The sequence below is a fragment of the Moschus berezovskii genome, chromosome 16, assembly GCF_049115385.1.
Source record: "Moschus berezovskii isolate FMDL1 chromosome 16, NW_MosBer_1.0, whole genome shotgun sequence".
Lineage (NCBI taxonomy): Eukaryota > Metazoa > Chordata > Mammalia > Artiodactyla > Moschidae > Moschus > Moschus berezovskii.
Window position 1 is genome coordinate 77,938,899 of NC_142475.1, and position 13,010 is coordinate 77,951,908.

The 13,010-nt window shown below is 45.0% G+C and overlaps 1 protein-coding gene across 1 annotated transcript; it reads right to left on the bottom strand.

Moving 5' to 3' along the window:
- Nucleotides 1-7,142: 7,142 nt before the first annotated feature.
- MRPL15 (mitochondrial ribosomal protein L15) lies at nucleotides 7,143-11,939 on the bottom strand. Its single transcript, XM_055431896.2, has 5 exons — nucleotides 11,759-11,939; nucleotides 11,069-11,223; nucleotides 10,375-10,540; nucleotides 8,078-8,201; nucleotides 7,143-7,641 (listed from the first exon to the last, which is right to left on the bottom strand). The coding sequence occupies exons 1-5, from the start codon at nucleotides 11,867-11,869 to the stop codon at nucleotides 7,304-7,306; spliced, it is 894 nt and encodes a 297-aa protein (XP_055287871.1). The 5' UTR covers nucleotides 11,870-11,939; the 3' UTR covers nucleotides 7,143-7,303.
- Between the last annotated feature and the right edge of the window lie 1,071 nt (nucleotides 11,940-13,010).

Consider the following 13,010-nt stretch of genomic DNA (forward strand, 5'->3'; position numbering starts at 1 on the left):
TATAAGTGGCAGCTTGATTTGTAATAGACAAAAATTATAAACGAGGCAATTGCCCTTTTCCAGGTGGATGAGTAAGCAGAGTGTGTAATGGAACACGTGTGCTGCAGCGGGAAAGAACGCACTACTTATACACATATAAGCGTGCAGAGGTCTGAAGCTTATCATGATGGTGGCAGGCCATGGCACAGCCACAAAAGGGAGCGGCACTCAACAATCAAAGGGCAGAACCGCCTGCAGAGACAGCGGCACAGCTAAGCCCTCCACAGGCCTTGTGCCAAGTGAAGAAAGCCACACTCAGGATGCTCCAAAGCCCAGGAGGGAAATTCTGGAAAAGGCAAAATCGCAGGGACAGAAGTCAGATCACTGGTTGCCAGGTGTTAGGATATGGGGGAAGGAACTGAATAGAAATGGACAAGAGGTAACCCTGGAGAGGGTAGTTGAGTGTATAAATGTGTCACAACTCAGTTGGACACCTGAACACCTTTCCTGGACATAACTCATGTCTCGATAAGCCGGAGTTCTTAGGAAAAGACATCGGCAGTATTTATTGGAGAGACACAGGCGTCAGCCAGGCCACAGAGGAGGAGGACAGAGTTGACTCTACAGAGGAAAGGGCCCTGTGGAAAGTTGTGCCAGGAAGTCCACAGCTATGGACTTTGGCCACATGATGCGAAGAGCCAGCTCACTAGAAAAGACCTTGATGCTGGGAAAGATTGAAGGTGGGAAGAGAAGGGGATGACAGAGGACGAGAAGGTTGGATGGCATCACTGACTCAATGGACAAGAGTTTGAGCAAGCTCTGGGAGATGGTGAAGGACAGGGAAGCCTGGTGTGCTGCCGTCCATGGGGTCACAAAGAGTTGGACACAGCTGTGGGAAGAAGGCGGATGGTATGCACAAAGCTGTGAGGACGTCAAAGGAGAGACCTGAAGACACTGACACAACACACAAACCGCTCCCGACTGGCTTCTCCCACTGGAGACGAGAATTCCTTTCCTGCAGAGGGACTGTACAACGCTTTGAGCCTGGATTTACAAGGATTAGCAAGATCATGGCTACTTCTGTGATTGATTCAGAGCAGTGAATGCTGCCAGGCTCTCTGACGAAAGCATGCACTGGGGCTTAGGCTTAGTGGATGACAGACGTCTTATCCCAACCCACTTAACCTACCAGGTTTTGCCTTTTGGTCTCAAAAGGATTTATTCTTTGAAAGATGCAAGTGTCTAGAGCTCACTAAAACAAACAGAAAAAACTTCTTCTTTAAAAACCTTTTCATTTTGCTTTCAATGTGAAAGTAATTATTTAAAAAATGCAACCTCATAAAACCTAGACTGCTGCTGCTGCTGCTAAGTCACTTCAGTCGTGTCCGACTCTGTGCGACCCCATAGACGGCAGCCCACCAGGCTCCCCCGTCCCTGGGATTCTCCAGGCAAGAACACTGGAGTGGGTTGCCATTTCCTTCTCCAAAAACCTAGACTAGTAGCATTCAAATTTATTTATGAGATAAGAGACCAGAAGGCAAAACCTAGTATTTCTTGATTTCTTCCAACAGTACCCAGGTTATTCTGTAATTCACAAGGAACTTAAATCCTGAGCCAGAAATGCTGACAACTGCTCTGCGCAGTAAATGTGTTTCCCATTTCACATCTGGGGAAACTCAAGTGTCAATACATCCTCTGTGGTGACCAGCACGGAGCAGCATGGGTTAGAAGGTCAAATGCAGTCTGATCTCTGCCCTTTGGCCAAGTGAGCAGGTCAGGAAGAGCCCCTGGAGAAGTGAATGCTAAGTAATATATTTATGTAAAAGAAATTAAAATTACTTTGATGCTTATAAAACTATAGGATATACACAGGGCTTCCCTGGAAGCTCAGAAGTAAAGAATCTGTCTGCAATTCAGGAGATGAAGTTTCGATCCCTGGGTCAGGAAGATCCCCTGGAGAAGGAAATGGCAACCCACTCCAGTATTCTTGCCTGGAAAATCCCATGAAAAGAGGAGCCTCGTGGGCTACAGTCCAAGGCGTCACAAGAGAGTTGGACACGACTGAGTGACCGAACAATAAACAATCACATAAGAGGTGGGCCACGTAAGATGCTTAATTCATGAACATTTAGAGGCAACTTCTGTGCCAGGCGCATTGGTAAGTGCTTCACACACTGATTTCTCGCAGTCCCCATCATCACTGGGTATGTTAGGATCTATCATTATCCGGCAGTTTTCAGATGGTGAAGTGGAGGCTGAGTGAGGTTAAGCAGTAGTCACGTAACTAGTACTAGATTCTGAGCCTAGGGAAATTCTCCTGACCGGTCTGCACACTGGCCTCCACGCCTGGAGCCTCTGCCCAGGGAACCGGGTGAGTCTCCTGCCCAGGTAACCCACTGAGTCCCCAGCCACAGAAGGAGACAGAAGGAGTGGGTGTTGCAGTTAGAGGATGCGCCCCAGGTCAGCCGGCTACTGTGAAAGCCTAGATCAGCACCAAGGTTTATAGATGCAAGGCCGTGCCACGCACGCCATAGCCAATCCCCCTGACACAGCACAGGGTCTGCACTCACTGATGCCAGGGAGTGTGCTTTGTTCCGACACACGCTCAGCAGACCTGCTGCTGCTGTCGGACGCTTACTCTGCCACTGCAGGGTCTACCCACAACCCAAAGAGCAAAGGGACATTAAAAAAGCAGAAGAGGGGAAATCCCTGATGGTCCAGTGGTTAGGACTCCATGCTCTCACTGCCAAGGGGCGTGGGTTCGATCTCTGGTTGGGGAACTAAGAACCCCCATCCCAAGAGGCATGGCCAAAGAAAAGGAAAATAAGCCAAAGCAATCCACAGTAATTACTTTCAGGCACTAAAAGATCTTTTCTAACCCATATCAACTCAAGACTTCTCTGCAGACATGCACAGGCCACGTCCGGTGAGAACAGGCTTAAGTCACACCAGGCAGGACTGGGATGTAGACATAGGGCGTGTGGCTTTCCTACTTAGATCTGCTGCCTTGGAAATGACCTGGCACAGGGCACTGTTACATAACGCGGCTCCAGTCTCTCTGTTGACCTCGATGAGAGCAGAGTGGACGGATTCTGTGGAACATGCCTGTGCTGGCTGAGACTGAGCTGCAAGACTACGAGATTAAGGCCAGGATACAGCTGTTTGTGACTAAGCCCTGCGGCCCGAGCAAGTGCTCCCCGACGTGACGCATCACCAGGCACCTGTTTCCTGTTTTCATTCTTCATTTTATCGTTCTCTCCTGACTTCCCCTCCACCTGGAGGGCCCAACACCATCAGCTTCAGCAAGTCTGGTGTCTGCCCGCCTCCTCCTCCACTCTCACTGCAGCTCTGGGTAGTTGAGTCATTTACTGGGCATGGGGGACACTCCTAAGGGCCTCTTGAGTACTTCCTGGGGCTGGAAGGTGAGGTCCCATCGTCCACCTGCCCGTGATTACCTCCCCGCCTCACGTCTCCTGAAGAACTGCCTGGTGGGGTCCCTCCAGCATGGCTGTGAACTGAATCATGAGACAAGCTCCAGCAGCACGGCTGGAGGGGTGGGGTGGTGGTGGTAGTAGCCCACCCACAGCGAGGTCCACACTCTGCCGACAAGTGGTCCACTCCAGATGGACACAGGACAGGATGTGCTTAAATGTAAGGAAGTTCATTTCTGCACAAGAGGCTGAGGTCATAGAAGCCTTCCTCAGCCCAAGACAACTCAATCATCATGGTATTTGAGCCTGTGCTACAAACAGTATGTGTCACCACACTTCAGCCAGGAAGGTGAAGGGACTTATCTAATGGACCCTATGTGAACGGCTTGTTAGTTGCTCAGTCCTGTCTGACTCTGTGTGACCCCATGAACTGTACCCGGCCAGGCTCCTCTGTCCATGGGATTCTACAGGCAAGAACACTGGAGCAGGTTGCCATTTCCTTCTCCAGATCTTCCTGACCCAAGGATCGATCCCGGGTCTCCCACTTTACAGGTGAGCTCTTCACTATCAGAGTCACCAGGGAGGCCTATGTGAATAGCTTAGTTAGGACTAAGAGTAGACATCATTTACAAGTGGACATTTAATTTCCAAATACATGGGGTTTTTGAAGCTTGATATTAATTTCTCATTTAAATGCTTTCTTCTCTGCAATCACCCTGTGTTTTTTTCAGTCTAACTTCACTGAGGTTTTCAACGGCTGAGTCAAGTATCTCTCTCAGTAAAGGTCATATTGCACTTGAAACTATGTGGGTTATTTTCAAGTAACTTTTGATATTGATTTCTAACACAATTTCACAATGACAAGAGAACAGACTGTAATGTTTCGATACTTTTAGACTATGAAACTTATGCACCTTGGTTTATGTCCCTGGATACGCTCCAGTATCTCATAGCTTATAGACTATGGAAACTTCAGATTTGTATCCTACTGTTGTATGAAAACTGTACAAATCTTAATTATGTTGAATTGGTTCATAGCGCTTTTAAGGTCTACCCTACCCACTTTTCTGTATATTTCTTCTATTAATTTTTGAGAGTTTGACATCAAAACTAAAAATCTACTAAAAGAAATTATAATTATGTAGTGGAATTACAAGTAACTTTGGTCTGTATTTTCCAAGTCTCTTATAAATATGTTATCATACTTTCATAATTAAAAAAAAAAGAGAAAGAAAAAAGGTGCCATTTACCCTAATGGAAAGTGTTTTTGAAACAGTATTAGACGTAACAAGGTAAACTGCTTTTATTTGTCATATATGCCATTTTGATTAAAAAAAAAAAAGGCTACAAACAAAGCAGTGGTTTTCTCACCTCTGGGAAGTAGGTCAGGAACCAGCAACAGTAAGACAATATGGACTTTCACTTTTTAGATTTCAGTATTCAGTTCAGTTCAGTTCAGTTCAGTTCAGTCGCTCAGTCGTGTCCGACTCTCCGCGACCCCATGAATCACAGCACACCAGGCCTCCCTGTCCATCACCAACTCCCGGAGGTCACTCAAACTCATGTCCATAGAGTCGGCAGTATTACATAATTTCAAAACAGGCATTGGCTACTCTCACAATAGTTTTTGAGGGCCTTTCCCAGTGATTTTAAAACATGAAAATGTATTCTATCTCTGACTCTTAATGAATCACTGTAATCATCAAAAGCATGCTTTCTCTGTACCTTCCTGTTTTTCTTTGCAATCTATCACCTCTCTTCTTCCAAACACAGTATTCCAATATAACTTTTTAGAAGCTAACACAGGCAGCCTAAGACGGCCTGATGGTCAAAATGTTTAGAAAAATGAGGCACGGAAAAAAGTAGATGGTGTCTGGTCCTTATCACTCTCCTTCAAAAACATCGTTCTTACCCAGACTAATCAATTAATCAACTTAGTTTTATAACTTACTGAACAGAATAGTGAATATACCTTTAAGCACATGCTTCGGTATGCTCAGTCGTACTCGACTCTCTTGTGACTTCACGGACTGCAGCCAACCAGGGTCCTGTGTGCATGGAATTCTCCAGGCGAGAATACTGGAATGGGTTGCCCTTTCTCCCTCCGAAGGCTCTTCCTGACCCAGGAATCAAACCCACGTATTCTGCACCTCCGTGTATTAGCAGGCGGGTTCTTTACCCCTGAGCCACCTCAGAAACCCCTACTATTAAGCACAGAAATAATTCATTCTGCACTTTTTTTGGATGTTTGTCTAATTTAAGTCAATTAACCTCAGGGTTGAAGTTTGGTCAATATCAAAGAGGCATTAACCTCCACTGCTGGTTGTCAACATTCCCACTTGTGATTCACCCATCACAACAGGTTTTTCAGCTGAGAACACAAGCTGCCAAAGAAAAGACTTCCACTCCTTGTGTTAGAAAAGGGCTATAGCCAAGCTTTGGCCAGTGGGATGGGTGTAGTACAGGTTTTGTGTGGCAGCTTCTAGACTCGTCTTGGGGAAAGCGGCTCCGTGTGGGTTGTATTTGGGTCCCAAAGATGCACCTCTCTCTAGGGCTGGGGGAAGCCAGGGAGTGGGAGACCAGTCGACGCTACAGTGATTGCCACACTTCATTTGAGAGAACGAGAAACCTGATCTTATTCAAGCCACTGAGACCCGGGGCTCCAATCAGTGGAGCCAAATCTAATCCCAACACTGCCAACTCTTGTCACCAGGTATCCTAGAAAAATAAAAGCGTGTTTTTAAATTGTTGCCTATCCTCTGAAATTCACAGATAACTATCAGAGAAGGTAATCCTAGTACTGACTCTTATGAGTTCTGGATACTGTGAAATGGCTTAATAACAGCCAAACTAAATAATCCTGCATAAACTGAAATATCCTCTTGGTACATAAATTACTTCATCAACTGAATATTATACCAGCAATATCTGAGGTAGATAAGTTAACAAAACAATGCACTGTTTAGGTTTTTAAAAATTTTTTTAATAAAATAAACAGGAATCATTTTAATTCTACTGTAGAAGAATTATCATGAATTATTCAAAATTTAATTGCATCAGGATAAATTAAGCTTCCACGTGGTTTAGATACAACAGATCTTTGCAAAGCTAAAAAAGCTTACTGACTGCTGAACCTTTTACATTAACGGTTTAATTTTCACGTTACCAACTGTTCTTATAAGTTATATAACCATTGACAGTTTTCTTCAAAATCATTTAAAATGACTGCAAAACAAAGGTTTCCAAAGTCTAGGAAATAAGTAAAATTATATCAATTGGAACATTTACTTTCTTCAAAGAAAAAAAATGTTAATGGCTTGATCATTTTTGACAGCTTTGCCAGAGTTGAGAAAAATGAATTCACTTGGAATTTTCATTTCAATCTTGCCAGCAAATACTGCAATACTTAGAAACTATTCACCAGCCTTACACTCACATCCAACATCTTCATCAATCTGGGTTGAAGGCTTGCTGTCTTGACTCTGGGTATGAGGTTCCTCAGGGCTAACCAAGAGGCACACCAGCTTAACAGCAGCCCTTGGACCCTGACTGAGTGGACAACAAAGCAAGCCCAGCCTATCTGCATTCATTCTGATTTGCAACAATAAGAGAAGACCTGAATGGGAAGATGATGGAAAACTAAAGGGGAAATGGTCTAAGAGCCGCCCACTCCCTTGGGCAGCATGCCACCAAGCTCCTGTTGCTGAGACACACAGATCCACATCTTCCACGCAGTCCTTGCTTACTGTATTTTTAATTTTGATTAAAAAAAAAAGACATGATTACACAGAAAACATCATCCTCCACGGAAACCCAAACTGAGCCAATGCAATGGGAAACACGTGTCACCACCCCTTCCAGTGCCCTCCTACCACTGGCTCCCCGGACAGAGCTCAGGAGCTGTAGTACTCAAGCAGCTTCTCATCCATAGGCTTGAGAATCTTCTTGTCTGCCATGTTCACCACCCATCCGGGAGCCAGACCAAAGAAAATCTGCCGTGGATCCTTCCGAGTACTGAGCATTTTGAAGAGTTCGTCTTTAGTGATGTCGGGTAAGATATAGCCGTACTTCTTGGCGAGCTCCAGTCTCGCTTCGGGAAATCTGGCAGGATCCGCCAGGTAGCCTCGATTTCTCGCATCAGTGTAGTAGGGCACTAGTGCTTCGGGTGGGAGCATCCGCTTGGGAATGGGTTGTCCACGGAGAAAAAATGGGATGGGTTTGCACAGAATTTCTGAAAAACATTTTTAATAAAGAGAGAGATGCAAATACTGGCGATATATATACTGGTTTTCTCTTAATGATATTCTTTTAATTATTAAAGTATTTCCAAGATGAGAGCTTAATTCCAAAAACTTTTTTTTTTTTTTAACTTAGTAGACTTAAGTAAACAAATAGAAACACTTGATCTTCAAAAGTTTGCATCTTGAAGGTCAAAGTCACTCCTGGGTTACCAACAATTAGTGAATTTCTAAACATAGGGTATTTAATCTCCAGGTTTGTTTTTTTTCTTCTAAAAAATGTTATGACATACTAGCTGAGGTTTATCAGAAGACGGAGCCCCACCAGTCACACCACTAGCAGAAATTCCCAAAATAGAAACTGAGATGTCTGAAGAAGTCAAACCCTGGTGAGGCAGTCAACATAAGGCCCCGAGAGGACAAGCTTACCCAGGCTTCGCGGGTCGTAGAAGGCAGTAGTGACGACACCCCCATTCTTCTCGATGGCAGCGATGGCCAGCTCAGAAGCCAGCTGAACTTCGATGTTAACTTTAGCCTTAAAGGTGTCAGCGCCCTGTCATCCGTCAAAACAAAGTGTGTGAGGAGATGGCTGGGCTACCAGCAAACTAATCACAAGGGCTTCCTCCCTGCCCTGTTTCCTCCTCCAGAGTGCCTACAGGCCCACAGCTACTCCGACTTTAACACCTCTGCTTTGAGGTCCTATCAAACACCACCAAATCGTTCCTCATTTCTTTAGGCCACCCTATTTCCCTAGTTTTCATTCCCTAAGAGCAGGGATGATAAGACTTCCATTTTACATATTCAGCAGACATCATCGTAAGCACCCATTCCCAACACCTCCTTAACAGCAGATTGTTTAGCCCTCAAAACAACTCTAAACCAACAGAATTACTGCAACACCAATGCCATAGATGGTGGCACAGAGAGCCTGGGCAACTTGCCCAAGAACATAAAGCAAGGCAGCCTAGTCCCAGTGGCTGTGTTCCTAACCACATTATGTCATGTGATATAGACAGAAACTTACCTTCCTGACCCACAAGTAAGCAAGACGCCAAGAGATGGTTAAACAGGGGGACAAGCACGCTGAAGCCAACAGAAGAACAAAATAGCTGAGCTCTGGAGGGGACCAGCCCTCTTGAGCAAGAGAGGCAGAGACAACAGAGGTAAAAATAGTTCTGAACTTTTTTAAGTCCTGTCTTTGGTCCCTTTCATTAGGCCTAATTTCAAAACAGATTCTGACAAAAATAAAATGATGGTGGCACTACCGTTCTTTTTGCAGTGGTAAAAAATTTTTTGCTATTTTCGTAAGGCTGAAAGAAGGTGGTTCCCAGTTTCAAAACATTCCATCAATTCTAAGACACATTTCTCCCATCTCTGATACTGGTAGGCATTTTTACAACCAATGGGACCTTTGATTCAATAAAACAAGGTCTTGCCTCGTTGCTTGACATTTCTCATGACTATTTCATAGACTGCTTAACCACTTCCCTGTCTCTGGGCACCGGTGCTAGTTCCAGCATTTTCAGTGCTGTAAGAAGCCTATTTAGTATTTCTTTGTATCAATTAAGTTTCTTTTATCTTGTTTTACCTTAGGACACATGTTCTTAAATTGGTGATTTTATGCTGAAAAGATCAAAACCATCTTATTACCCAATATTGAGTGCAAATCTGAAATCCAGTAAAGGGCAACTGGTTTACAAAGCTGTAAATGATGAATACCTGTACATACTCAATCAACAAATTTCAGAATGACTGCTGCTAGTTTAATAGACATATGTCCAAAGCTGCTGGGATGTGCAGTTTAAGGTCTCATGAGGTCATGGGTTTTTCCGTATGTTACCTTATAACCGTCTTCCTTGATATGCCTAAAGTAGAAATACTGAGGTTTAATCCTGTATTTGGTATTCTCTCTTCAAATCATTTATTTGGAAAACTTGTATTAACAAGTTTACTTTTTCAAAGATCTGAAAGGTTTTCCCATAAACTATGCTTCCCTCTAGTGGACACTAAGTTAGTCACTTACACAGCGATCAACTGTGTTATTGACACAGAAGAAAAAGGGGGTGGGGGCGTTAGTTGATTAGCAATGTACAGGTTCATTTGCCTATGAAACTCCTGGCCAACTTCTCTAAATAGAAAACCTCTTCCCTACAATCAGCACTGGATTTCATTCATCCCTTTCTTCCATAAATACTGAGTGACTATCACAATCCAGTATTTCTAATGTTGAAAATACAGCAATGAGTCAAAGCACCTGCACGCAAAAAAACTGACATTACAGTGAGGAAGATAATGAAAAATGCATGCACTGCTTGGTAATAAATATCAGGTGTTCATATATTCAATGAAAAACCCTTTAGGCCACAATAAGGCAGACCGTCAGGTACGAGAGTGTTCCGTTATAAAGAACATCTCCACAATAAAAATAATTGAAGCCTCAAATAATTTGGAAGGGAAAAAAAAGTCAAAAAGATCTTTCTACTAGGATGACATCTGAACAGAAAACCAAAGACAGCGAGGGAGCAAGCTGAATGGATACACAGGAAGAATACCCCGGCACAAGGGAACAGTGGCATTCTAAAACCACAACTGAATATAACACAATCAACCACTACATAATGGTTACAACTCGAAAGAGATAAAAATAAAGGAGGCACAGAGTAGATTATATGGAAATCAGAAACAGTCATCTACGAAACTCCAAAAAAATTCTAATTCTGACTTACCTTCTCTACCAGCTGGACTCCATAGTCCCTTTTAGATGGCTGGATGGTAACACCTCGCCCGTTGACCAGCTGGGTTAAGTCAATAGGTTGTGTGGGATCAACACGGCCCAGGTCAATCAGGTACTGCAGCCTGTTGAGACTCAAAGGCTGATACTGGCGTCTGAAGCTACACAAAAAGCAACAACAGATGGAAAACCCAGACAGACTTATCTTCCTGTAAGACCTCCAAATAAACGCAGAGCTCTCTCCTGTGCTTTCCTGCATCAATTTAGATGGTTTAAAATAAAACTCCTACATTGATTTTGCTCATTTATACAAATAAACATGTGAAAAAATTTAACATACTATCTGAATTATGCATTAATAGAATTCAAAGTAAGAGCAGTTACCATTTACTGGGTGATGACAGTGGGCCAGAGTTCTAAACATAAAATCATTCTAAACCACCAGAGTCATGCACCATTACCTCCATTCTGCAGGTCTGAGTGCAACCTCTGGCTTTTTTCCTCTACTAAGTCAGGCTAAACTTCATTACCAAAAATGGTTCAAAGGAAAGGTAGCAAAAGTTTGCTTTAAAGAAGTGGATTTAAATTTCTACCAAGCTATCATTCTCAGAATCACAAATTTTTACACTAAGAAGCAAAGCCAAAAAAAAAAAAAACAAACAACAAAACCACAATCAAAGCAAACTTACCTGTGCCCCTCATTAAACCCATATTTTGGGATTCGAAGGTAAAATGGAGTCTGGCCCCCTTCAAAGCCCAGCCGGGGCCGGGTTCCTCTCTGCCGTTCTCCCTTGTGCCCCCTGCCACACTTCCTACCTCTTCTCTGACCTCTTCGTCGTCTTTCCTGGAAGGAGAGAAGGATGTTTTATGAGCTGCAGATGCACTTTTTAAAGTGTATTTCACCTCTGCGCTATTGGTAAGGCCCTCATTCATCCTTCCAGCCAGCAACGGGCCAAACCCACTACATGCCAGGCACTATTCGAACTGCTCTGAGGCCAAGACACCAAATTATAAATAAAACTTTTTTCTTACTTCGCGAAAGCACGAGTTGATTTTTAAGGTGACAGTATGCCCATAACAGCTTTTCTAGCTGTGTTCAGTGACTTGCAGAACGTAAAATATCTATCCCCTGAAGATGAAGGTATAATGGCAAAGCACTTCATGCCAACCCAATACTGAATGAGACAACCATCTGCACTTCCTGCGACCTCGCTCCCCGCCCAGCTTAACGTGATTACTCCTCTAAACCCGAACCTGAGAGCTGGGACTTCTGGGGCAGGCTTCCCGCATCACTCAAGAGCAGGGGATCACAGGCCCCTCGTTCCCGCTGCGCCTCTAGACCCGCGACCCCAGGACTCCCGCGCCATCCCCAGCCTTACCGGTTTCCTGGAGCCCGGGTTCGGCCTCAGGTTAGCCAGGCTCACACGAGGCAGGGCCCGAAGCAGGTCCAGGGCCCAGGGCCGTCCTGCGCCCCGCACCGGGCCAGCCATGACCCGCTTGCATGAGACGCCGCAAGGGCGCTTGGCATCCAGACCCACGTGATCTCGGGCGCTGCTTTACGGCCGCGGCCCCGCCCCCGTCGTGCAGCAGGCGCGCAGCACCGCCGGCCTCGGGGCACGCCGGGAGCCGGTCTCCTTCCGGACGGCGGCGGGTACGCTAGGCTACCTTCTCCGAGCTGAGCTGGCTTTGTGTTTAGTTCACTGGGATGGGACCGTATTTTGAGAGATCGTGCCTTACTCTTGGCTTGGAATGTGCTGCGTTTTCTTTCGCCTCACAAACATGTGTTGAAACGCTGCGCGTTGGAGGACTTGGTGTCACTGTGTTCTGAGCTGTCTCACAGTCTGGTGCTTAGAGAGGCAGGGTCTTCTCCGAGCGCCACGGGGAGACCAGAATAGCATACTGAAATTCCGGTTTGGAGCTGGGAGGTGGGCAGATTATACGCCCTGTTAACTGAAAAATTGTACAACACAGAGCTGTGAGTTATTTGGGGCAAAATGACAGCTATAGCCTAGAAGACAGCCACTCAGCTCTGATAAAAGTTCCGAAGAGGTAGCGAGGGAAGGTCGGCTTGTATGTTATTTTAGTGGAGTCAGGAGTCATTGGAAAAGACCCTGATGCTGGGAAAGATTGAGGGCAGGAGGAGAAGGGGACGACAGAGGATGAGATGGTTGGATGGCATCACCAACTGGATGAACATGAGTTTGAGCAAGCTCCAGAAGTTGGTGATGGACAGGGAAGCCTGGCGTGCAAAGTTGGACACTTCTGAGCGATTGAAATGAGTGGAGTCAAGCACATTTTGGAGAGGCTAGTAAGGAGGAGCAGGTGTCCCCTTTAATGATTCACTGCTTTTCTAGACACAAGGAAAGTCAAGAATTTGGGCTTGTAAAATCTGAAAATATCTGAATATATGAAGGCCTGTTCTGTCAGTTTTTCCCAGAACACAGATGCCTCACTCCTGATCTCAGACCTGAAATCTGCGGTGAGGGGGATGCTGAAGGACAGGGGCTGCAGTGGCTCCTGACATCATCCTTCAGAGGCAGATAGTGAGTGCCTTTCAGCTGGCAACCCTGAGATACGAGAATAATACGCAGTCGAGCTAATACCAATGGCTGGCTGGTACCAACCTGTGCT

Excerpts from the sequence above, each read along its gene's own strand:
- MRPL15 (XM_055431896.2), bottom strand. The coding sequence starts at position 11,869 with ATGGCTGGCCCGGTGCGGGGCGCAGGACGGCCCTGGGCCCTGGACCTG. Across the intron at positions 11,224-11,758 it reads ACCCGGGCTCCAGGAAACCG|GAAAGACGACGAAGAGGTCA; the intron begins GTAAGGCTGGGG and ends CTCTCCTTCCAG. Across the intron at positions 8,202-10,374 it reads GAGTCCAGCTGGTAGAGAAG|GGCGCTGACACCTTTAAGGC; the intron begins GTAAGTCAGAAT and ends GACGGATGACAG.